This window comes from Cryptomeria japonica, chromosome 6 (assembly GCF_030272615.1).
Source record: "Cryptomeria japonica chromosome 6, Sugi_1.0, whole genome shotgun sequence".
NCBI classification, from domain to species: domain Eukaryota; kingdom Viridiplantae; phylum Streptophyta; class Pinopsida; order Cupressales; family Cupressaceae; genus Cryptomeria; species Cryptomeria japonica.
Window position 1 is genome coordinate 444023491 of NC_081410.1, and position 27569 is coordinate 444051059.

Below are 27569 nucleotides of genomic sequence, written 5' to 3' on the forward strand. Positions count from 1 at the left end.
TATATCATCGATGCTCTTTCAGATTGCTTATACAAGTTGCAACTAACTGCACTTGTCTTCATCAGTTATAATTGGTTGAGAGTCAGTCAACTGTTAGTAACAGTTTTCAACGTCTATATATAGATGTATGTTCGAGGCAAAAGTGAATCTACTGGTTGAAAAGAAGAACAACAAATATATGCTGTGGGTTGTGAGATTTGATTCTGGAACACATTAAAGAGCCGAGATATTTTCAGTGACGGAGAATTATCTTTGAACAACTACTGTTGTGTTATGTCATTGAAAACAAGAAGTGTGAAAGACATTCATTGTGTCATCCATGGTGGAACTGGAAAAGTAAAAGATCACTGTATACTTTGGTGAGATTTATAGGACAGTAAAACTGAAAGTTAATAGAAGTAATTTGAAATTGCTTGGTTACAGTTTCAGATGTGAAAAATCAGTGTTAACAGTGATATGCTTTTATATCTTTCATGGTTGTCCTGAGATTGTATTAACAGGTTCATTGAAGTTTGTTGCTAAACACAGACGTTGTGAAGAATTTGTTTGCAGATTGTTACAATTGGATCGACTATTACTGCTGAAGGGTGATATTGTTTTGTTTTACTTGTATATCATCAAAATGTGTCAATATTTTTCTTGCAATTGAATTCAGTTGTATTGAAAACATCCTATAGGTTGGTGCCTAAGGACACTGAGTTGGTGCTCAGTATAAGCAGTTTGTAATTGTAACAGTTGGTACTCTTGATCAGGAGTTTTGGTATGGGTTGGTGCCCGTAAACTCTGTTTATGTTTTTACCTTGTAAGGCTGGATTAGGACAATAGATCCTAGCAGCTTTTTCTCACTGTGGTTTTTCCCATTCTGGGTTTTCCATGTATCTTCTCGTGTGTTGAATTCTTTGCTTGGTTGCATTCATTTCAATTACAGTTTTAAGCGTTGCTAAACACATCAAAATTTTGATTGGTTAAGAACTTGAAAGTTTATCTACTACTGATCCCCCCCGCTTTCCCCATTTCTCAGTAGTAGAATTGTGCTCTACAAACCTCAACTGGTTTTGTCAGTTTGGCAAGGGTTCAACTTCAAACTGACTGAGTGACAGTTTTCATTTAGGGAAAAAAACTATGGGGAAGGACCAGAATTTTATGTGTGAGTAACTTGTACTTAAAAAGTGGTTTTCGGTCCAGCGGCCCACTTTCTAGTGGCAAGGCAGCTTAATATCCATGACGATTTCCTGGGTTTGATCCTCTTGGGCATATTCCCCCTGTCAACATGGATGTGATAATGTTAGCCTCTTTGATAAGGTTGGATACATGTGCAGGTGATTGGTGATAAAATAGATATACTTGGGGTGTGGATGCTGAACAAGATGAAGCATACCTGTGTGCATTAAATGAAGCATTCCTGTGTACATTACATTAGATAGCAGTGTGCGTTATCCATATTTTTAGATTGAAATTTTAAATTAAGGGCTTTGAAATTAAATGGATGTGAGAAGTAGTTTTGGCCTGAAAGCTTTCTTGATTTTCTGTGGCATGATAAACAGATGCTTTATCAGAGTCCATTGCTAAGCTATGAACTGACGTCACTGAATGCACAATCACATCATGCTTGTGGTTATCTGATATTGATAGGATCCATAGATATGTCCATAATCCCAAAAGTTGCCATCCACATATATTGCAAAAAGGTAAGAAAGGTATCTTATCACATGGTTTGTGTGGGAAACAAATCAATTACTGCTCTGCAAGATGGGCTTTTGGGTCAAGGAGCAGAGTCCACATTTCTCAAGGACTGTTGCTCATTTTGCACTTTTAGCAGTTCACACTTCACACAATCTTGAAACTATGGCAATTATTGAATATCTCATATCAGGTCAATTTATTTGTTAACACTTCCAATCTATAAGTACATTACATTTTGCTTCTGCAAAAAATAATAACCTCTATAAGGTAAGTCTTTGCCATGTAGCAAAATTTTGAATATAATCCTCATGTGCTATGAATATTCATAGATGTATTCATACAGCAGAAATGGTAGTAGGTAAGTTTTACTAATGCCCATCATAGCCTGAAAAACATAGGAGTAAACTAAAAAATAACCAAAAGAAATTCTCTTGGCTGTCTGAGTTACATTGCTTAGCAAAAGGACTAGAATCAAACGTGATGTTGGTAATTTAAGCATACAAACATGCTTGATTTAAATCATCTCCATAGCAAAATGTGTATGTAGTGAAGAAGCCATAATGGCCTTTCCAAATCACAAAATGATTGCCATCACACTTCCCTTGTTTTATTGATAATCAAGCTATTAAATGAGCTCTAAATGCCATGGAATATGCACATGGATATGCCATGACCAATCCATCTTTTTCACTACTCTTTCTTTTCAAATTTACCTAAATGCATATTCTTTCAAAAGTGATCCTAATAAATAAACTCCCGAGTTTCTCTGTCCATAGTTTTATGCTTTAATTTGTTAAAATATGATAACAGAAACACCAAATGTTAAAATATGATACTTATGCAGCTGATTCTCAAAGAATGATATTGCATAATGATATACTTAGGAAACACCAAATGCTAAAATATTATTATTATTTTTTAAATGTGATGATTGATGGCATAGTTCTCACTGCGAATTACTTATACTCTCTTGCATTTTAATGAATTTAGATTGATGAACTGTCAACTTTCTCGGATAGTCCAGCTCCATCAGTGACCCGCATTCTGTACAGTGAAAATGACATTTTAGCTCGCAGGTACCCTTTTATTAATTAGCTTTTCAATTTCAATTTAGAGCATCTTCTTGAGCTTTGCCAAGAAGCTTTTATATTGCACTGATTTACATGCAACCTCTGTAGCTATATGGCTATCTTTGGATTTGATTCATTTGGAAGCATTTTGTTTACAAGAAGTATCTTAGGGGATGGTTTGGATGCGTATAGGATTTAATTAGTCCAATCCTTACAATGGTTGTGTCTAAAGGCTTTCCCATATAGATGTGTACTTTTGTATATTCTCTATGTTTTCAGTTGACCAGGAAAGTGTAAGAAATTTTTATCATTTGATTGTGGAATAGAGTAGTAATTGAAGGTAAAGAAGAATTTCTTACATTGTAAAAATGCTGCCACTTGAAGAATCAGAGTGCAAACTATAAATATGATTTCTTTGATCAATTTAGCTTAATTTGTATCATCAAATAAATAAATAAACTCTGTTGCTGATTTTGGAGTCCTGTTTTATAGATGAGAATTCATTCACAGATGTAGCTTAAAGGTGCCCTCTTGTGCTCTCTATCAATAACAATTATCAACCATCAGTTTGTAACTGATACAATCAAGTCCTATTCTTATTTTATCCTTTGTGATCTTTCACATCACAGCTTAAACAATCACCTCGTCTGTTTGAGATTTTGTTCAGCTATTTCAAGTCAATGCTTCTGATGTTTTTTAAATCTCATTTTCCTCATATTTATAATCAGGAACTTTATACCTTTAGTTTGCTTGGATGGATTTAAAGAAGACAAATACAAAATATAAGTCTCACAGAATGGGGTTCTGTAGGGCTATGCCAATATATAATAAGTATCTACATCACACTATGGCAAAATTATTACAAATAAAGAATCATATTGCCAAAACATTTGACATGCATTGGAGGAGTGAGCTTCAGCTTGTTCCATTATGAATGTACTGATGCATATGATTCAGTTTAGTTGGAACAACCATCTAAATAAAGTCAACTCTATTGTAATGTTATACCGATTTGAAATCTCATTCTAGAACTTTAGTCCACTATCAATGTTGTATAGTTTAGTTGTTATAAGTTCTAACATCTAAGAGGCTGTTAGAAAGTCAAAGATGTGACTTTAAAGGAACTGTAATGTCCCCATCCTAGTCACAGGTAGTGGTTTGAGGAGTTAGCCTATTTTTGGACCCTTGTAGGCTAACGGGGTATGGATAAGGGGGTCAGTGATGCAGTATCTTGAGGAGCGGGCAGTCTATTTGTTCTAGTTCAGTGTTGAGTTTAATTTTGGTCTTCGTTTCATCAGTTTCTGACATCATATGAGGATTTCCTATTTTTTAGGGAAAAACCGCTAAAAATAGACATGGTCCTATTTTCATTGGCATGGCGAACTGTGGCCCCAGCTTCTGACGGATTCAATTTCTAAGTGATAATGATCTTTTAAACTTGCTATTTGGTCCAAAAATCTTGATTTTTGCCTTATAGTTGAAAAAGTGAAATTTTAAACTTGTTATTTGTTTCCAAAAACCCGATTTTCACAAGTGCATGCAAAATCGAACTTGCACTTCTTTTCCAAAAACCTGATTGCAAGGAAAAAATGGTTTTGAGGATTTCAAGCAAGATTTTGTGGAGGAATTTTTGGAGGAAGAAGGCGTTCGGGATTCTTCCCTATTCTTGTGCATTTTCAAACATCTTTCACACCATTCTAGGGTTTTGGGAGTTTGATTTATTGCTCGTTTCTTGGTGTCAAAATGCAAACACGTTTTTGCCAAAAACCACGTTTTTCTCCTCCAAGGGTGCCACGAATCAGCAATCTCCCAAGTCGTTTTTGCATCTTATGCTAAGGCGTTGAGGTTAGAAGAAGATTCATTCACTTTTCACGCCATTTCTTTTGGATTTGCTGCCACGTTTTTATACAAAAGGCATTTTTGCAAAAATGTGGAAAGGGTTTGCATTGTGGAATGTCTCTATTTATTGGATTGTCTTCTTCATTCTAAGATTGTTGCATCTTTTGGAGAGGCATTTTCAGTTTAATGCAAGGTATGTTTTCTTTTCTTTCCTTCTTTCTTTTTCTTATTTTCCCTGTTTTCTTAGTTTTCCTTTGTAGTTGTAATTTTGTAAATATGGTGTTCTTCCCCCAAAAATCGGTTTTGTGAGAGAGATTTTCCCCTTGATATGCAATTTTTAAATTGCATTGTTCTTCCCCATTTTCCCTCTTTACTTGTATTCGGGATTTTAAATCCCGATTACAAGTTGGCTGGAAATCTCTGTTCTTCCCTTACAGTTGAAGAATTTAACCATCTTTGGTTAAAATTCCAATTTGAAAAAATGTGAAATACCCTTCTTTTCAAAATTGGGTTTTAAGAACCGGATTACATGTTGAAAAGTTCTTCCCATTTTCATGAAAATGACATTCCCAGATCTTCCCATTTTTATCCATTCATGTCACCCATATCCGTACTTTCCATTTTCGTCATTTTCCACAAGTCTAATTCTCATTTTCCATCCATTTCTCCATTAGCAAATTTACAAGTGTATTTGCATTCGGGTTTTAAAAATCCGATTGCATGTATGCCCTTTCCAACTTGTATACTTGCGAAAATTTCCCCAAGATCCGAAATTGGTCAAAGTGAAGATTCCCCCATTTCCATATATTTCCCCTCTTTCTCTCACAAAATCGTGAAGTTCAAGAGTCGAAGTTTTTTCCATTCGAAGAAGGAAGAATGTTATTTGCAGTTGAATATGATGTTGCCTTAACACTTTTAAGTCTTCATCACAGTATTCCAGGTTTTCAATCAATGTCAGATTTGCCGTCATCTCCAATTCCAAAAAGGATGAAGTACAAATATGACAAGTACCAAAATGAAGTTGCACCTTCCCAAGTTTCCTCTCCTTTGGATTGTATCAGAGATACAGAGATAGGGCATGTAGACATGTCAGAATTTGTCAAGAGGGTTGAGGATCCACAAGATAGCGATATGCAGCGGTTGTTGGACAACCATATCCATCATGCATCTTCTTTCCCGGTGGCTGCCCTAGAACCTGAATTTGGTCTCGCTTGTGCCCATCACTTTGACAAGGAGGCAAGAATCATTAAAAATGATGATGGCGAAGCAATAATCCGCCTTGAAGCAGACACAATTGAGGTGGTCTTCAGAATACCTCCTGCACCTGTTTACATGGAAATCTCCAAAGAGAGTGCAACAGTCCCTTTCACCATGACTTTCTACATGAACTTATATTTGGTATACTTGCAGCATCACTTAGACATTTTTCAGGTCTTTCTACCAAGGGTGATCGCTCGCTTATATCAGTTTGGGAATATTATGATCAGTTACCTCTGAGACCCAGCAGATTGCATTTCAGAAAAGTCCAGGATGCATTCTTCGGTTACTTCATATGTCAGTTTGACAGAACTCTGAAGAACAAAAGGGTATCAGATGAGGCATGGGAAAGAGTGAGTATGGATGCTTGTTTCTATAGTTCCTGACCTTCACCTATATGAGAATCAGATGCTATAGTGGGCAGCTATACATGCTTCCTAGATACCCAACTGATAAGATCATTCTTATGGAGTTGGGAAGACAAATCATGGCTGTCCACACTCATCAGTCTGCTAGACACAAGGTTGGAATGGGGATCTCTACAACAAACCCACTAAAAATTGGTCGGTATTCTCTTGTCACATCCGTTAAAGCTAAGGCCATGGAGACTGAGATGCAAGAAATTAAGCTCAAAAGCTTTAAGTCCAGAGCTGATTTTGATTACCGGGGTATGAAGGAGAAGATCAAAAAATCCTTTGTACACGTGTATCGCATTGAGGATATCTGGGTAGATCTCCACACAGAGGTCGAGCTTCTGAAGATGGATTACTGTAGGCTCACTGTTGAGCAGGTTGTTGATTTGAACTTGGTGGATATTCCACAAGGGATGATTGACAATGGGCACGTACTTGATCCTGAATATATTTCGTGAAGGGTTGAGGAAGCTCCACTTCCTTTAATCCAATGGTCACACAAGGAGTGCATATCCATTTTTGAGAGATTTCAGCCTATCTTGGTTAACACCAACGCTTGGCTAAAAAATAATGCTGTTAGACTCATAAAAATCAAGATTGGAAAAGAAGATGATTCTACGGGCCCTCTTGGACATAAGTCTGAGACTCAGGTTGACAACAAGGAAGGCGCATCATCTTCGGGCCCAAGGATCAAATTGCGAGTTAGTCGGGCAGTAGTGCTTCCTCCTGAGGAGGCGACAATTCGTGGAAAGGAAAAGTCACGATTTCATGTTCAGGTGATCAATTTGGATAATCCAGAAGAAGGGCAGCAATTTGATGATGCTCCCAAGTCTCCAGCATCCGACTTGCCTCATGAGATTATTCCTTCAATTTCCATTGAGACGCCTCTTTTTCCTCCTGACTTGCTAGTTGATGAATCTCCTCAGAATGCCATTCCTATTTTGGCATACGAGCCACCTCCTGATCATCAACAAGTGAATGTGCAGGAAGTTCCTGAAGATACTCCTGCTTGTGTTCAATTGTCAGAAATTGATACCTCCACTTCTGGTTTTGAAGAATTCATGAGGCAATCTTCATACCCATTGGTTACTGAGCAAACCGTGGTAGCCATCCAAACAAATATTCCTCCTAGGATGACCATGGTTATTCAAACAGAAACTGCTTCTCCTTTGCCTACAGCTGCTACTGAAGGAGAGTTGATGGCTTTACCTCCATGGCTTAGTTCTTTTACTCCAAAGAGGAAGAAGCAAGAAATCTCACCTGATGCTTTTGATTATCAACAACTAAAACAGTCCAGATCCAAGGTTGGTAAAAAGGCCAAGACTATCTCTAGAGTAACTGTTGACAGCAACAAGATGAAGGTAGCTGAAATTGTTGAACCCATTGCAGATAAGCCACTTGAAGAAATGTCAGCTGCTGATTATAAAGTTACAAGGATAGAATTGGGTAAGCAAACGCATGAGGTGATTAAACATGATGCTTAGTTTTTTGTAGCTTCACTGGTACAACGGTGTGATGAACTTCTAGCAAAGAAAGATAAGCTAGAAGAGGAAAACCGACAACTTATGGCAGCTGTTCATAAAATCACAAAACCTGCTGCTGAAGGGAGTAACTCCATAGGTTCTTCCGGTTCCCAAGAATCAATTCGTGGAGTGGAAAGGGCTGCTCAGAAGGTACAAGCATTGGATTCTTGGGTTGATCAGCTTCATGATCTATGTGCACAAGTGATGAAAGACATTTTTCAGATGATGTCTAAGTTGGAAACTGTCGAAGAGAAACTGGATCAGACTTTCGATACTTTCAAAAAGAATTCGGAAAGTGTTGAAGATAGTTTGACAATTTGGCGTACCATTCGCCAACAACAGTTGAGCGTTCTACAGGAGCATGCCATCATCTCTTCCAGGGTCATGTACTTGGAATTTGAAGAGCTTTTAGAAAATAAGGCCCTTGTTCTTAAATCCCTCATTGAGGAGATTGGTGATACAATGAGATTACAGGGTGAAGTTTTCCGAGATATTGTCTCTCATTGTGAAAAGGCCTCTTGCAACATACTAAGTCAGGATGGAGAGCTGATTCCAGAAGAACAAGTTCTTGCTGATTTACAGATGAGGATACATAATGAATGGAGGAGTGAACAATTCTCGGCCGCTTCAATTCAAATGTTGATGAAGCACCAAATCTTTTTGCATGAAAACCAGTCCATTCTGGATAAAAACAACTCTGCGCTCCTCCGATGTCATGATACTATTGTGAAGACCATGGTTGTTGCCAAGAACACCCATGAACCGGATCATCCAGAACTTTAAAGGATTCGTGTCTTCACGTGCTGCAACTTAAGTGTTTTTCAACACTTAGTTGTATTTTTCCATATTTGTAATCTTTAGTTGTAGTTTTTCTTTTGACAAGTTATATGTAAAAGTCTTTTCGTAAAATGCAAGTTAACTCATTACTTGGACTTTTGTAATTACATGTAAAGCAACTACAAGTTGTGTTCAATTAGGACTATAGTTGGAATAAGTCTTAGTTAGTTATTGAAGTCTTAGTTAGTTATTGAATAAGTCTTGGTGGTTGAGAGAATCTTTCAAGTTAGTTAGGATCCTCCCACCTTTTCCTCAAGGCTCCTCTTCTATAAATACTTGAGGGTTCTATTGTAATTTTTATCTTTTGAAAAGCAAGCAAAAGCTCTTCCAAATTTACAGCAAAGAAGTCTTTGAGCTTTCATGTGTGAATTCAAGAATTGAAATGAATAGAAGGAAATTGCTCAAGCTTTGAGTCTTTGTGCTACATACTTGAGTTTGTGTTCTATATTATCTTTCTTGCAAGTGTTTCTTAAAGAGCTTAATCACATTTGATTTGCAGTCTTTGTGTTGCAAGTAGTTGAGTTTAATATAGATTAAAATGAATATTTTGTTGAGAAAAGCTGCAAGTCTTTGTGCTTTCACTTATTCTTAGGAGAATTTAAGAGTAGATTTTGTGAGAAATAGTTGTAAGTCTTTGACCTTATACTACTTCCCATGGTTTAAAGTAGAAAAGAATAAGATATCCCAGTCTTTGAGCTGTTATAATTTGTTCTTTATAACATTAGTATAGAAAAGGGTAGATAGGACTTCACCTAATCAAGTCTTTGAGCTTGATATTGCTGTCCCGTCCCGAAGGTAGCAACGGAAGTCTTTGCGCTTTCAGGAAACTTCATTTCCTTTCTCGCATTTCATTTTGAAAGTGGTTACTGCTGTTTATATTAAATCGCTATCCTTTTTCTGTGAAGAGAAAAGGATATTGTCTTTCTTGAAGGAAGAAGAAAGATTGCTGTCCCATCCTATTTTATTTTCAAAGTTGTAGTTAGATAGGGGGAGCCTTCTCTTAATTAGGAGAGTTTTACTCACATGCTGTGGTTGAAATCACAATTTTGTATATTTCCCCAAGTGTACAAAATTTTCAACCAATAGTTTTTTGGCGACTTTGCTGGGGATACGGACGCATTCGGAAGCCTCACGCTTTTGTTTGAAGACTAGTGTCTTGCTGATTTTAAAGAAGAAATAACTTTTCTTGGGGTTTCTTGTTGATAAGAGCTTGGAAATATTTTGATTTCTTTAAGTTAGAAGGTTTGCGTGTTTACGTTCGTCGAAAGAGAGGTGAACATATTGAAGAGATATCTCCTGCTGAACGAGCTAGATTCCATTTGCTTACTAGCACATCCTCCGTTTCACGAACCACAAGTTACCCTCCTTCTAAGAAAATGAAGTCTATCTATTGACGTGTCTAAAGTCGCATCGCTGCAAACTCCATCCGGCCAACGCAGAATAGTATGTACTCGCTGAGTATCCTATCCTCTCTTGAGATAATTAAATTCTTAATGCTGTTTTTTTGTTTGATCAAAGGGGATGACCTCAAGGTTTTGATTGTCAGGTCTTGACTGCGGGATTGCTCAGTGGTTTGATGTGTTTTGCTAGAAACACAAAGGGGACTTATGATGAGATGAATAACTTTCGGGTGAGTTCCCTGAAATTTAACAGTCTCGTTATCGGTCGATTTCAGTTGGATTGATACTAATTCAGCTGGACTGTCGGTTTCTTCTTAGTAAAAAAAGGGAAAAAAGAGGGATAGGGAAAAGAGATACAGAAAATCTGACTAATTACCTAAGATAGCATGTTCAAGAAAAACAGATAGACACCTCCAAATAACCAGATTTTACACTATCAGCTATTTAAGCACAATGTTTGTAAGAATCTAGTGTGATCTTCAAGGAAAACTAGATTTTCATGCTATTAAACATAAATTCAGAATTTTAACATTCCTTCACTAACTGTTTAATAACCGAACTGAGCATGTGAGAGGGTTCAGATTAACCATGCAAAGGGAATGACAATCAATCAGTCCTTAATGGTATGAACAACGAGGATTCTATCAGATGTTTATCCTAAAAATGCTATTGAAAAAATAAAAGACATAACAAAATAATATAAATGGTGAAGAAGGAGACCATGCACTCACAAAGAAATGAAAACAACCTTAATTTTCCATTAATCCTGTGTAAATTTCGCCAGAGCTTCAGCAACAATCCTTGAACTTCTTACCCAAAAAAGGGAAAACCAGTCCCTTTAAATAGATTTCCAAAAATAGATGAATGGCCAAGATTTAAACTAAACAAGTGGCCCAGATTCATCTGTACAAAATAGTACCCATACCCATAAATAGAAGGTAAATATCAACAACCACCCAAAGGGGAGCAATAACTACCTAAAAAAGGTAATTAAAAAACTATCCATAACAACCCAAAAAGTGCATATGCACAGAGTTTAAAGTTTACAACTGACTTGGCAGTCAAATATGAACTTTTGGCCAAAAAGTGCTTTTTCAAAAAGAAAAATGCATTTTAAGAAAGCACTTTTTCCTTTCCTGCTGCAGACTCCTTTGTGATAAACTCGACCTGTTCTAGTTTAGTGTTGAGTTCAGTTCTGGTCTTCGTTTCATCAGTTTTTGACATCATATGAAGATTTCCTATTTTTTAGGGAAAAACTGCTAAAAATAGACATTGTCCTATTTTCACTGGCATGGTGAATTGTGGTCCTAGCTTCTGACAGATTCAATTTGTGAGCGGTAATGAGGGAGATATGAATTTTTAAGTGGTCTCGTAGGCTATTAATGTTTTAATGAAATATTAAAATAAAATCATAAAATGCATCACTTAAATTTATTTAAAGTGAAAATTTTATATCTCCTAAGTTGGGCGTCCCTTTTAGGGTTAAGTTGGGAACCCTAAAAGCAAGTTATTATTTTTAAAACCCTAAAAGCTAAAATCGCACCATTTGGGTATTTAGGCGGCCAAGATGAAATTAGACCTCATTAATTGGATATTGAGCATTTGACATTTCTTCTGAGCACTTGGCTATGGCGGCCAGGGTTTGGACCTGTTTTGGAGAGTGTGCATTCTTTAGAATTCAGTAGCTTTGAGATTGTGAAAGATCAATTGAATTGTTGCAGCTTGGTTGGCTTCATTCAGAAGTCAAATTGAATCAAATTGGGGGTAGATTTGGTTTCTTACAAGGCAGATTTGTTGTAGGTTTTCTATTTGCTATTATTGTTGATAATTTTCTGTGGTTTGGAGTCTCTTTCCCAAACACATAGCTTGCTCATTTATTGGCGCCATCTTTTTACTGTTTGGGCGTCTTATTATTAAATAAGAGCAGATCTGAATTGTGTTCAGAATAAAAATCAGAACTTTGTAAGTTGCTAGTTTGAATATTTAAATTTCAATAAATTGGCTAAGGACCTACGGGTATGCTCCTAAATTCTCCAATTTCTTGTTTCAGCTGATTAATTTCATGTATTCTTTCAATATGTATTGAAAATTAAAGAAACCCCTTTTGTAACTTCTGTCTATTTCTGAAAGACCATTCCTAATAATAAAAAACAAAAAAAAAAATTAAATTACAGCAGATTGAAGAATTGAACCAGTAAGGGTTCATCACAAGAACTCAAGAGAATAGTCTCCTAATAGGATTTGTATAATGTCAACAACTAAATTTTTAATCAATGAATTTCTTTTTAACTCAAATTGTGATGTAATAATGCAGATGATTGTTGGTTGAAAATTTTGTACACTTGGGGAAATATACAAAATTGTGGTTTCAACAACAACACATTAGTAAAAACTCTCCTAATTAAGGGAAGGCTCCCCCTATCTAACGACAACTTTGAAAATAAAATAGGATGGGACAACAATCTTTCTTCTTCCTTCAAGAAAGACAATATCCTTTTCTCTTCACAGAAAAGGATAGCGATTGGATATAAACAACAGTAACCACTTTCAAATGAAATGAGAGAAAGGAAATGAAGTTTCCTGAAAGCACAAAGACTTCCGTCACTTCCTTCGGGACGGGACGACAATATCAAGCTCAAAGACTTCCGTCACTTCCTTCGAGACGGGACGACAATATCAAGCTCAAAGACTTGATTATGTGAAGTCCTATCTACCTTTTTCTACACTAATGCTATAAAGAACGAGTTATGACAGCTCAAAGACTGAAAAACACTATTCTTTTCTACTTTAAATAATGGGAAGTAGTATAAGCGCAAAGACTTATAGCTATTTCTCACATAATCTATTCCTAAATTCTCTTAAGAACAAGTGAAAGCACAAAGACTTGCAACTTCTTTCAACAAAATATTTAATTTAATCTATATTAAACTCAACTACTTGCAGCACAAAGACTGCAAATCAGAAGTGATTAAGCTCTTTAGGAACACTTGCAGCAAAGATAATATAGAACACTAACTCCAGAATGTAGCACAAAGACTCAAAGCTTGAGCAATTTCCTTCTATTCCTTTCAATTCTTGAATTTACGCATGAAAGCTCAAAGATTTCTTTGCTGTAAATTTGGCAGAGTTTTTGCTTGCTTTTCAAAAGATAAATATTACAATAGACCCCTCAAGTAATTATAGAAGAAGAGCCTTGAGAAAAAGGTGGGAGGATCCCAACTAACTTGATAAATTCTCTCAACCACTTAGACTTATTCAATAACTAACTAAGACTTATTCCAACTACAGTCCTAATTGGACACAACTTGTAGTTGCCTTACATGTAATTACAAAAGTGCGAGTAATGTGTAACTTGCATTTTACAAAGATAATTTTACATGTAACTTGTCAAAACAAAATTACAACTAAAGATTACAAAAGAGGGAAGATACAACTAAGTGTTGAAAAACACTTAAGTTGTAGCACGTGAAGACACGAATCCTTTAAACTTTTGGATGCTCGCTTGTAGTTCCTCGGAATTCGATTCATGGATGTTCTTGACAACAACTATGGTCTTCACAATAGTGTCTTGACACCGGAGGAGCGCAGAGTTGTTTTTATCCAGGATAGACTGGATTTCATGCAAAAAACGCTTGGTGTTTAATCAATATCTGAATTGAAGCGGTTGAAAATTGTTCGCTCCTCCATTCATTATGAATCCTCATTTGTAAATCAGCAAGAACTTCTTCTTCTGGAATCAGATGTCCATCCCGACTTATTATGTTGCAAGAAGCCCTTTCACAATGTGAGACAATATCTCGGAAAACTTCACCCTAGAATCTCTTTGCATCACTGATCTCCTCAATGAGGGATTTAAGAACAAGGGCCTTGTTTTCCAGGAGTTGTTCAAATTCCAAGTACATGATCCTGAAAGAGATGATGGCATGCTCCTGCAAAACACTTAGTTGTTGTTGGGGCATGGTACGCCAGATTGTCAAACTTTCTTCAACACTTTGTAGATTCTTTTTGAAAGCATTAGAGGTCTGATCCAGTTTCTCCTCAATGGTCTCTAACTTAGACATCATCTGAAAAATGTCTTTCATTACCTGTGCACATAGATCATGAAGCTGATCAACCCACGAATTCAGTGCTTGTACCTTTTGAGCAGCCCTTTCTTGTCCACGAATTGATTCTTGGGAACCAGAAGAACCTATGGAGTTATTTCCTTCAGCAACAAATTTTGTAATTTTATGAACAGTTGCCATAAGTTGTCGGTTTTCATCTTCTAGCTTGTTTATCTTTGCTAGAAGCTCATCACACCTTTGCACCAGCGAAGCTACGGAGAACTGAGCATCATGTTTAATGACCTCATGCGTTTGTTTGCCCAACTCTATCCTTGTAACCTTATAATCAGCAACTGACATTTCTTCAAGTGGCTTATCTGCAATAGGTTCCACAATTTCAGCTACCTTCATCTTGTTGCTGTCAACAGTTACTCTGGAGATAGTCTTGGCCTTCTTAGCAACTTTGGATCTGGACTGTTTCAGTTGCTGATAGTTGAAGGCATCAGGTGAGATTTCTTGCTTCTTCCTTTTCGGGGTAAAAGAACTAAGCCATGAAGGCAAAGTCATCAACTCCCCTCCAGTAGCAGCCGTAGGCAAAGGAAAAGCAGTTTTTGTTTGAATCACCGTGGTCATCCTGGGAGGAATATCTATTTGGACAGCGACCATGGTTTGCTCAGTTACCAATGGGCATGAAGATTGCCTCATGAATTCTTCAAAACCGGAAGTGGAAGTATCAATTTCTGACAGCTGGATGGAAGTAGGAATATCCTCAGGAACTTCCAACACACTTTCTTGTTGATGATCAAGAGATGGCTCGTATGCTGAAATGGGAATAGCATTCTGAGGAGATTCATCCACAAGCAAATCAGGAGGAGAAAGAGGTGTTTCAATGGAAATTGGAGGAATGATTTGATGAGGCGAGTCTGAAACTGGAGACTTGAGAGCATCGTCAGATTGCTGCCCCTCTTTTGGATTATCCAGATCGATCACTGAACATGGAATCGTAATTTTTCCTTCCCACGAACTGTCGTCTCCTCAGGAGGAAGCACTACTGCACGACTGACTCACAACTTGATCCTTGTGCCCGAAGATCATGCACCCTCCTTTTTGTCAACCTGAATCTTAGACTTACGTCCAAGAGGTCCTGTAGAATCATCTTCTTTTCCAACCTTAATTTTTATAAGTCTAACAGCATTACTTTTCAGCCATGTGTTGCTGTTGGCCAAGATAGGCTGAAATCTCTCAAGGATGGATATGCACTCTTTGTGCGACCATTGGATCAAAGGAAGTGGATCTTCCTCAACCCTCCGAGAAATGTATTCAGGATCAAGTATGTGCCCATCATCAATCATCCCTTGTGGGATATCCACCAAGTTCAAATCAACAATTTGCTCAACAATGAGCCTCCAGTAATCCATCTTCAGAACTTCGACTTCTGTGCGGAGATCTACCCAGATGTCCTCAATGCGATGCACATGCACAAAGGATTTCTTGATCTTCTCCTTCATACCCCTGTAATCAAAATCAGCTGTAGGTTTAAACCTTTTAAGCTTGATTTCCTGCAGTTCAGTCTCCATGGCCTTAGCCTTCACAGATGTGACAAGGGAATACCGACCAATTTTCAATGGGTTTGTAGTAGAGATCCCCATTCCAACCTTGTGTCTAGCAGATTGAAAAGTGTGGACAGCCATGATCTGTCTTCCCAACTCCATAAAAATGATCTTATCAGTTGGGTATCTGGGAAGCATATATGGCTGACCGCCATAGCATCCAATTCTCATATAGGTGAAGGTAGGAAACTGCAGAAACAAACATCCATACTTGCACACCTTTTCCCATGCCTCATCTGATACTCTTCTGTTTCTGAGAGTTCTGTTAGACTGACACATGAAATATCCGAAGAATGCATCTTGGACTCTTCTGAAATGCAGTCTGCTGGGTCTCAACGGCAACTGGTCATAATACTCCCAAACTGGTATAAGTGAGCGATCACCCTTGGTAGAAAGACCTAGAATATGTATAAGTGATGTTGCCAAATATACCAAATATGAATTCATGAAGAAGGTCATGGTGGTAGGAACTGCTGCAAGTTGTTCGCACAAGGCATCGCTGATGACTTGTCCCCATGAAATATGATGAGACTGCCTTATGAACATGATGAACTGGTACATGCATGGCTCAAAGACATTGGAATGCTCAAGGCCCATCATCCTGCTGAGAAGGGTTATGGTGTCTCCTATCTCCCATTTGAAATCGCAGTGGTACAACTTCGCCTACCTTGAGAAGGAGGCTCGTGGCTCTTGGATCCACTTGTTGATATGTCGCTTGCAATCTTTTTCCTTCTTCACGTAATACTCTGTTGCACTTTCTTCGGAGATTTCCATGTAAACAGGTGCAGGAGGTATTCTGAAGACCTTCTCGATCGTATCTGCATCAAGACGGATTATAGCTTCGCCATCATCATTTTTGATGACTCTTGGTTCTTTGTCAAAAGGATGGGTGCAGGCGAGAACAAACTCAGGTTGTAGGGCAGCCACCGAGAAAGAAGATGCATGATGGATATGGCTGTCCAACAGCCACTGCAAGTTGTTATCCTGTGGATCTTCTACCCTCTTGACGAATTCCGACATATCAACGTGCCCTATTTCTGTATCTCTGATATGATCCAAAGGGGAAGAAACTTGGGAAGGTGTTACCTCGTTCTGATATTTGTCATATTTGTACTTCATCTTTTTTGAAACTGGAGATGCCGGCAAATCTAACATTGATTGTGAACCTAGAATACTGTGATAAAGACTTAAAAGAGTTAAGGCAACATCATAGTCAGCTGCAAATATCATTCTTCCTTCTTCAAATGGGAATTTAAATGGGAAAAACTTCGATTCTTGAACTTCATGATTTTGTGAGAGGAAGAGGGGAAATATATAGAAATGGGAAAATCTTGACTTTGACCAATTTCGGATCTTGGGGAAATTTTTGCCAGTATACAAGTTGGTAAGAACACACATGCAATCAGGGTTTTAAAACCCGAATGCAAGTACACTTATAAAATTGCAAATGGAGAAATGGATAAAAATGAGATTTTGACTTGCGGATAATAATGGAAATGAAAAGTACGGATATGGGAAACATGAATGGATAGAAATGGGGAAATCCGGAAATGTCATTTTCATGAAGATGGGAAGAACTTTTCAACATGTAATCTGGTTTTTAAAACCCGAATTTGAAAGGGAGGGATATTTCACATCTTTTCAACTTGGAATTTTAACCAAAAATGGTTAAATTCCTTAACTGTAAGGGAAGAACAAGAATTTCCAGTGAACTTGTAATCGGGATTAAAAATCCCGAATACAAATAAAGAGGGAATTTAGGAAAGAACAATGCAATTCAAAAATTGCATACCAAGGGGAAGATTTCTCTCACAAAAACCGATTTTTGGGGGAAGAACAACATATTTCCAAAAATGCAACTAAGAAGAAAACTAATAAAACAAGAAAATAATAAAATGAAGGAAAGAAAGGAAAGAGAACATACCTTTCTTCAAACTGAAAATGCTTCTCCAAAAATGCAACAATCTTTGGAATGAAGAAGCTAAATCAATAAATAGAGACAAACCGCAATGCTAAACCCTTGTCACGTTTTTGCAAAAATGCCACAAATTGAAAAACGTGGCAGCAATCCCAAACTTGAAAGGCCAAAATGGCAATGAGAGAGAGCACACCCAAGAGAGTTAAAGCAAAACGCCTAAGGAGGAGATGAAGAAATGGTATTAAATCCTTCCAATGCGCAGCCAAAGGAGGGTCACGTGGAAAAAACGTGGCAACAAATGCTTCTTAAATGGCTCATTAAATGACTGAAAACTTATCCCAAAGTCCACACCTAGGTAAGAGAGGAAAAAACGAACTAGGAGATTGCAGCTTCATGAAGTTTTGATCCCCCAAAAAGTGGCATTTTGGAAACACGTGGATGCTGATTTGGACCCAAAAACTAGTAAATGCAAACCCCAAATGGCGTGATAAGAACAAGTTCGAATTTGCACTTACATGTGAAAATCGGGTTTTTGAGAAGATATGACAAGTTTTAATTTTCACTTTTTCAACAACAAAGCCAAAATCGGGTTTTTTGGAGAGAGAGACAAGTTTAAAATTGCGCTATTTCACTTACTAGGCAAAATCGGGTTTTTTAGACCAAATTGCAAGTTTAAAATTGTCACTTTTGCATTTCATGTGTAAAATCGGGTTTTTGGGAGAGAGATGCAAGTTTTAATTACATGTAAAGGGAAAATAAAATCCCTACAACAAGTTAGAATTGCTTGCACACATGTAATGGGGGTTTAAAATCCCTATTACATGTAAAAACCATTAAAGTAGGGGTTTTTGGAGAGAACTACAAGTTTACTTGTAATTTAACCAAAAAACCCCTATTTTAACTAAACAATACCAAAAACAATAAAAATAATAAAAACAACAAAGGGGAAATTTAAAACAAATTACAAGTATTCATCCTTGAATAAAAGTGCACATGTAATAAGCTGAAAATTCCCCTACAAAGACCAAAACCATGGACATCATTAAAACTTGCAGTTTGAAGAAAATTCTCCACCTGTAGTCGGGATTTCAAAACCTGAAATTGAAGGAAAGACATAGCAAACGAACCCATAATTTGACGAAATTCAAAACGTAGTTCGAGGATGGATTGAGGATTAAGCCAGTCCAAGGATTAGTAAAAATTTTGCCTCGGGAAGTGTGCCATAGAGTATTTTTTTTCTTTCATTTTTTCACAAAAAATTTATGTAATGGTCCTTCATTTTTGGAAACAAAAATGAGGACAACAATGATACTGTTTGTGGTTACCATTATGTTGTTAACTCTAATTGGTTATTTGTTAGCCATTATTTTTTAATCTTGGTCAATTCATCTAATGATTTTGCGTTTTACTTCCATAGTAATTGGTTTCCATAGATGTTATATGTTTGTCATGGATTTAAAAGTTTACTTACATCTTTATGCTGTACATTCTGAAGCTAATGGTACATAGTCACATAGGTATATTAAAGGCCTTATGGAAGAAGCTGGTCTTATTGTCCGTGAGGATGCTGTAGGAAATATATTCGCCCGGTGGTAAGTGTGCTGTACCATGTAATTTTAATTCTCATTGTGTATAGTGTCAATATGTGGTTTACATATTCAACGGTAATTAATACTTGAAAGCTACCAAAGCATTGGAATTTTACAATTGATAGACTTAATGATGATCCATATACATTTTAAAAGCTGATACTTATTTCAAAGATGATTTAAAATGCAACAAAGGTGAAAATTAGTGTTAGGACATTTTTTGTAAGTAGAGGGGAATATTTGCATAGACAACTTTAGTGATCAATTTTGGTTGTATATTGTGAACGTCTCTACACATGACTTAGTCCATTGAACTTTGCAATAGTCCATTGAACTTTGCAATGGCTATGTTGAAGGCCATTGCACATCTCTATTTTAAAAATACATTTCTAACATACCATTATCAAGAATAAATGAAGTTAGATTCATAAAGCAATGAATACAATGGCATGCAATGCATAAATGATAGTCTTAGTGACACAATTGTAGTTAGTGTACAATGCCTATTGTTATGTTTGATAATATTGGTTATCCAACAATGTATTAATTGTCCAAATTGAGTTGTTGTCACTCTTGGGTAGTTATAAGCGTTGGTTGTGTTCCTCTTGGCAATCGTTGAGTCCTTTAAATATGTTGTGTACCGCCAAGGAAGGTAGCATGGTAGAGTTGGATCAATTGTAATCCTTGGCCGACCACCTCTGGTCTTCTCTATAATAATTTCATGTATGAATAAAGATATATTTTACTCCTGTATGTGGTATGGATTATCATCTTTCTTGTTACTATTGGTATTTAAATTATTAGATATAGCAGTAAACATTTGGTGCCGTTGCCTTAAAAGAAACCGCGTCAACTTTGAGTGATTCATGCCCTTAGATCCCAATAAAGGCAACAACAGGCCACAAGGTGGTCAAGACCAAGTGATCAGGCAATCTTCAAGGATTGTAGAACAAAAAGAATGAAGAAGAAGATTACGAGAAACATTTGAGGGAACTCCAGTCGGAAGATTAGACCATTTGCTTGTACAGTCAACGTCAGATGAGGAGTATGAAGAGGGAAATCTTGAACTCATAGACATATTCCGCTGTCTATCCATCTTAGGGTAACCGAGAATTGGAGGATCCGAACCACAGACCCTTGGATGGAGGGAGCATAGTAAAGAGTTAGAGCCTAGAAGTACCCGAAGTGTTGGGGACGCTGGAGGCGGACGTGTAGAGGATGCATGTGTGGTCAAGAGTGCAAGGAAAGCACTGGAATGTAGCAGTTGAAACAATCCACCCAAGTTTGGCACACAAGGAAGTAAGCATGCGAGAAAGATGGTAACTCCTCTGGCAAGTCTGAATGTGGATTAACAAAAACTGTCGAAGTTCACGGGGAACAGTTTAGAAGATCCTATGAGGCATTGCAAGCTGTGAAAAAACATTTGGTTGGCAAGCGATTAGTTATATAAAGACTACTGGTTGAGGGCGTTTCCTGTAGCGTTATGGGGAATAGCCATCGACGAGTTCTTAGAACTAGAAGATGAACAAACAAAATCTTGGGAAAAGCTGAAGAAGGTGTTCCAGGTAGAGTTTAAATTCCTATGAGATGTTAATGAAATTGTTGCTGAAATCTATAATACCAAACAAGGGAAGCATGAGAACATGAGGGTATACAATTGTAGGCTCAAAGAGTTGCCGAGTAAGATAGAGAACCAGCTAGCCAATGGGTTGAAGAAGAGGTGGTTCATCGAGGGACTGATCCCCTTGCTGCACAAGAAGATGAAAGTAGTGCCCCCATCCTCATACACTAATGCCTACAATGAGGCAATGGATAGCGAGAGTGAAAACAAAACATCCTCCTAAGGGAAGAGGAAGATTGATGATGACGAGAGCATCGAAGGTAGTAGCGACGAAGAATCCAAAATGGTTTAGGCGAATTGTAACTGACTTGAGATAAATCTCATCAAATTTCAAGCTATTCCACATTGAAGCAAATTCTATCAACTTGAAGGAGATAATTCAGATAAAATTGAGAAGTAATTTTAAGGCAAATCTAAGGCAAAATCCACCAAATTTGGAGCAAATTGATTGTCGGACCAATAGTGAATTTTAGGAGACATTGAAGGTTTGATTTGGAGTGAATATCAACAACGCTAAGTGTGAATTCTGCAGACCTCATTTAGCATTTCAAACCAGGCCTAGGAAGAGTCAAGTTGCCAACCACATTGGTGCAAACTCCACCAGTTGTCATCACCTGGCACAACGAATTCCAAAATAAGACTTGATTAAGGTAAAATTCTCAGTCAAGGCAGAATTACAATATCCTAATTTTAGGGGAATCTTATTTATTGCTTGATCAAATATTCATTTCCAGGTTCAAGGGGGGGATTCAAGGCTTGTTTGATGAAGTGTTGAGGTTGTTTTCATTTATATTTGTATGATTTTTTATTCATAATGTTCTCTTTTTAGGTTTGAAGTGTAATAGTCTGCCCCTTTTGCTAAATTACTCCCAAATAGGCTATGAAGAATTTCGTCAAACAGTTACCATGAATTCAACCTGTGTATTGGAATGTAGTAGTCTGATGTTTACTTGATACTTGGTTCATTTTTTGTGTTTATAGACTTTAAATATCATTGCTATTAGAGACAAACAAATTAAGCAGACCACTCACTAATAATGATGCAATTAACAAAACAATCATTAAACCCAAACTACTGGTTTCTTTCCCAGAAAAGCACTACACCTTCCGCTACGATTATTCAAGAGAGTTCAAAGTATATCAGTTCGCAAATTGTTACAGTTACTAACAAGTAATGTGGTATTCAAATAATGGAACCTGGTTAATCTCTGTGTTTGTTCAGCTTGAAATGGCGACACATTGGCTGTTTGCTACAACGACCCTCCCTCAAACTCCATGCCCAATTGATAAAATGGATGGCATTTTGCCTGTAATAGGCGTCTATATTTTCCCAGACACTAGCTGCACCCCTAACTTGCTCCCTGCGACTTCAGCCAACATACAATGATAATGGCATGGCTTCTATTTGCCGAGTCATCCTATTCAAACTGAGCAACAACTGTGAGACCAATCACTCCTGTGCGTTTTATCAGAAAGATGACGCCAATGCTGCTTGGGATACGAAAGGATTACTACTCCACCACGTACAACCAAGTTTGTAATATGAAGTATGGTAAATTCGCCTGTTACTTGTTACTGCGTTTATTCCCTCAGTTGGAAAACTAAGTTCGAACTAATAATAATATAATTGCCTCCTAGTTCGAATCCCATTCAAATCCCATTCTTCTGGAACCCTATTCGATATGCAGCAACAATCTCAGAGCTAGGACTAAAAAAATAATCGTCAAATGCAATTACCCAGCTGTGCTTTCCCAAATGATCTGAATCTTCAATGTCCTACAAATTATTCAATGCTAATTTGCTTAAAAAATCTCCCTAACCTGGCCTTTCACAGGCAAGAGAAATGTCACACTTGAGGGATTCCATCCTCAAGAGCCAGATATTTCCCAAATTTCTCCAGAAATCCAAACTCCAAGAAAAACACAATTTCCAAGATGAATAAATCTGCATTTAATGCTCTTATTTATAACTTCAGCTGGGCACACTTCCCAAGACACCACAAATGTGGGATAAATGAATGATATAATAAAATATTATTATCCCTTATGTCTCCAAAAAGAAAGGGGACTTTTAATTTTTCCCATTAAACATTAGTCCCAACATTGAATAAATCACTAAAGTTAAATATTTAAATTTAACTTTAGGAACTTTTGATTTATTGCCCAATTAATTATTGGCCTATTAAAATTTGCAATCCAGGTGAAGAATTAAATACACCAAAATACCGACAACCAAAATTGCTTCAAAATTTACCAAACACTGAGCCACAACTGACTTAATATAAATAGTACGTATCTGGGAAACCCATTAAAACACCTCCGATTGGCTTGAATCTGAAATTGCCTAGGCCAAATCCTTCACCGATCCGTGTAAAGTCTTGGTTAGCCCTCAGGACCACGACAAGATGGGCTAATGACAAATCATCATATGACTGCTAAAAAGGGGACATTACATGATGCAAGGATGGAAAGTGAGGAAGGAGGGCATTCACATTTCAAAAGGAGGAATTCAAGGAGGACAAGATGGAATGAAGACACAAGTGTAGAAGACAACACGAGCTCAAAGAATGGAATATAGAGGAGGGCTTGTATCATCAAGATCTACAGTTCATGAGGACTTTCATGAATATCAAGATACTCAAGGAATGATTTCAAGTAAACAAATTAAGGAAGTGTTGATGTGTTTTTTAGGCACATGCGAACACAGAATAAAATACCAAGGTATCTTATCCTCTCTTGATCAAAGTCTCTCAAATGCTGAAGATTCACCTAAGGATCACTTGAGATAAATCCAAGGTTCATAAATGTAGGGTCACGATGTGTAGATAAGTTCAATGGTTTGATGTGATTATGGTGGAATCACAAGGGGACTTACATCGTACAGGAATGCTTGAATTGCTAGAACTTAGATTCTATCTACTTGCTCAGAGAATAAAAAAGGGCAAAAGGCGTAGGGTTTAGGGAGTCTAGTCTAATCCTAAGAATGCAAGAGACAATGAATGATTGAGTGAAATTCAACTAAGCTCTGCTTCGCCATCATAGAACAACTCGACAAAGCTAGTGCGATCTTCTAATGAAAGCAAAGTGATGTTCAAATCACTACGAACGGCACAAATGCCATCAAGATGATGCATACCCATGAGGCAAGTAGCAATTGAAGTTAAACCCATATAATTCCAGTTGACCACACAAGGCACCCTTACAGTCGGCAAGAGGCTAGTGGTGTGGACAAACGAATTTCATCATTAATCATTCTCAACTTCTTTCATCCATCTAATTATCATTAGCTAACATGAAGATCCAACAAGAAACCATGCACTTTGCAAAGAAACAACACATTCCACCATAACTTCAATGCAAAGGAGGTTTATTCACAATTTTGGCAACAATTTATGCCTTCTCCTCCTACTCTACTCTAGCTGTTATCTGTTACTAAACTACTAACTATTCTCTATTGACTCTTAACTATTAACTTTTACAAATGAAGAGCTTGAGCTTTATATAGAGAGCTCATTTTACAATGAATGGCCTAGATTGATTTGAGATCAATGGCCGAGATTTTACAATGAAACCCTATTTAGGGTTTGTTACAACAAACTTTATTCCAGCCAATGAAATAATTACATTCAGGTTCAATACTGAATGTGAACCAGTAGAAAACGGGGGTAGGTATCTTGAAGTTTGTGCCTCCATATGATGAGCTTGGTTCAGTGAATCTGGACGTGTTGATGTGGAACTCCTCTATTTGGTGAGTGGTGACTAGGACGCCACCTTAACTTGCTTTTGTAGACTTGACTCATCATCATGAAGGGATGTCGATACTTCAGTTAATATCTCTTGATACTCAACATCTCAAGCTCGCTCAATATGATGATGGTGGTGAAGGCACATTCCCAAATTATATCATGTTGTTCAAGCTAATCCTCTAACTTTGATTAACTCTTTTGACTGATCACACTGGATGTAGACTATGTGATGCCCTTGGTTGATCTTTCTTTGTTCATGATATACTTGACTTTGAGCTCTAACTTCATTTCTTTTCCTTTGCATCGCTTGAAGCTTCTTTGATCCTTTTACAATATGGAGTTCTTGAACATCTTGATGTTGATCCTCTTTGTTTACCCTCTGGGTGAACAGTTTAGAACATATAGATAGAACACGTAATGCAGAATAATAATGCCATAGATATCAGATAAAACATAAGAGATGCTATTCCATTCATAATCATGTGTCTTTGTACAAGTTACCTCCGAGGTATATAAAGGTACCGAGGAGGTGCGAGTGCCAACCGTCGCACCATAACTACCATCCCTCGGTTGCCGAACTAACAAAGACACAACTTAATTAACTAGTTTAATTCGTGTACAATATTGCCGCCAACATCATCCCCCCCAAAAAAGAAAGGTCGTCTCCAGACGACTTACAACAAAATGGGGAATACATTGCTTATTACAGAACCCAACATAAAAACTAAGGGGGTGCAGAGGGCATCCCTGATGAAGAAGGCGCCAGTGGTGTAGTGGTGGACGCCAATCGCCCACATAGCTCGTACACCTGCTCCGTCCTCCTCTTCAGATACCGTTCTGCCACCATCTGTCTTTCCAGTGCAGTCTTCACCATGTAGGCGACCTCCAACGCTTCCTTATCCTTCTTGTCCACGCTCTCCAGTGCACTGACCAATTGAGTCTCCAACTGCTCTCGGGATGCCCTTTCCTCTTCCAACTGTATAGCCAAGACAGACTTATCTGCCACCAGAATATCCATTGTTGTGCAACTCTGTGCCATGGTGGCCTCAACCTTCCGAAACCTGGTAGTCAGCTCCTCCGGAGCTATCACTGCTGCTACGCAAGGCCTGAGTTGTGGATGCCATGTGCTGTGTCCTCCAGAGCTCGAGATAGCCTTCGCGGAAGGCCTGCTCCACCTCTCTCAACAACGATTGTATTTGGATCTCGCCAATGCCCTCAGTGAGGCGCCAAGCCTCCAGCATCCCTAGGTTCTCTGTCTCGGGCCACCTTGCAAACTCAAAACACCTCCCAAACTCCTCTTTGCATCCGGTGCGGGCAAAGGTCAACAACCTCTCCATTTGCTTGACCATGGCTGCATTCGCCTGGAGGCTGGCAGATGACACAAGCCGCTATGCTCCTAGAGTCATCTCGGCAATGAACTGCTCAAATTCTCCGGCGCCCTACTGCACTCCCACAGGCACCCCCTCCTCTCTGTAAGGACTGGTTACTACATCCGCCAGGGGTGACGCAACCCTCTGAAGCGCCCTATTGCTCAGAGAACTCCCTTCCTCTAGATCAATGATATCCAAGGGATGCATCTCCTTGCCTAGAGATAGAGTGGCCTACCCTATAGGTGTCACGGGTGTGAGCTGGTAACGACTCAACCAGGCACTCAGGTCATCATGGAGAGTGCCTGCTTCCATCATTACCTCCTGCATATAACCTGGCACATCCAACACATCCTGCTCCATGGAAGCCCCTGCGCTTGCCAAGGTACCCAGCCCATCCTGTTGAAGTGAGGCCACCCTAGAGTTGGTCCCTACTGTAGTCTCGACCCACGGTGGTGTCATAGCTATCGTCACCTGAGACTGCCCAAAGCTAGGAACTGGCACCGTGGTGACTACGTTGATGTCCCGAATGACTGCGAGACCGCCAACTGACAAGTCTCCAGTAAGCATGTTGGTGTAAAGTGGACTTGAACCTACAATGCTAAAACGGACCCTTTTGTACCGACCGATTCCACTACCTCCTCTTCAGGAAATTGGTCACCTCCTCTCCCTGCCAATCGAAAGCTCCCTCCGCTCACCTGGGAGGTGTCTGCGGATTCCTCCCTGCCACTATCCACATCCTCCTCGGCATCAGACTCTTTTGTGTCGGACTCCGTGTCTGACATGGCAGGCTTCTTCCTTTTTGTGCCCAGACGTGCCTCTGCGCCATGTGCCAAGATGTCCAAGTGTGTCCAGTAGAATATGGGCCGCTGGTCCGATGCAACATGACCTTGTGGCTCTAATGGTTGTGAGCCTGGGATGATTTGTGTGTGGACTGCATCGAGAAATAACCCAATGGCGTGATGTGGCGTGTAAATTTTTTTGTACTGCAGGGTCTGTAAAAGTATTGTAATTTCCAGTTTAATGAACAGGTTATATGTAGGATGGTGTATTTAATTTTGATATTATGGCTATGACACTAATATTGCTATCTTTCTTTTACTGCAGGTTAGGAGGATGAACATGTATCGATTTCAATGTCATCTCCTTTGGTTTGAATGATGTATAAGTAGTAGGAATGCCACGATCAAGTGGCACCTTGATCGGACATGTCTTTTAGACATGTCCGACCAAGATGTCACTTGGTCGTGACCCTTACTTAACATTAACCGATCCATAACTAATCGGTGCTTCAAACATTAATGTATCAGTATAATGATAACAGTGCTTATACTCGATAATGAATTGTTTAATGCTTATGAACATGCCCGATGGTGAATCGGTATCTCTGTTAATGATAACATCACTTATAAACACATCCGATCATGAATCGGTATTCGCTAATTGTTTCAGATAAAATATGCTCGATAATGAATCAGTATCAAAGCATATAATATAATATAAAGTAAACAGTAACAATTACGGTTAGCATTATATGCTATCGGGTTAATACCCCGATAGCATATTAATGCCGATTCATACCCCGATAGCATATTAATGCCGATTCATATATGAATTGACATCAATATTCTATCGGGTTAGTAGCCCGATAGCC

General features: G+C 38.2%; 1 protein-coding gene across 2 annotated transcripts in view; it reads left to right on the top strand.

Annotated features, from left to right (window-relative positions):
- The window catches only part of LOC131037474 (ureidoglycolate hydrolase), a 274909-nt gene that overhangs the window by 15825 nt on the left and 231515 nt on the right, over positions 1-27569 (top strand). For both annotated transcript variants that reach the window (XM_057969614.2, XM_057969613.2), the window contains exons 2-3: positions 2674-2759; positions 19111-19185. In XM_057969614.2, coding sequence (XP_057825597.1) covers positions 2674-2759; positions 19111-19185 — 161 coding nt within the window. The remainder of the gene's footprint in view (positions 1-2673; positions 2760-19110; positions 19186-27569) is intronic.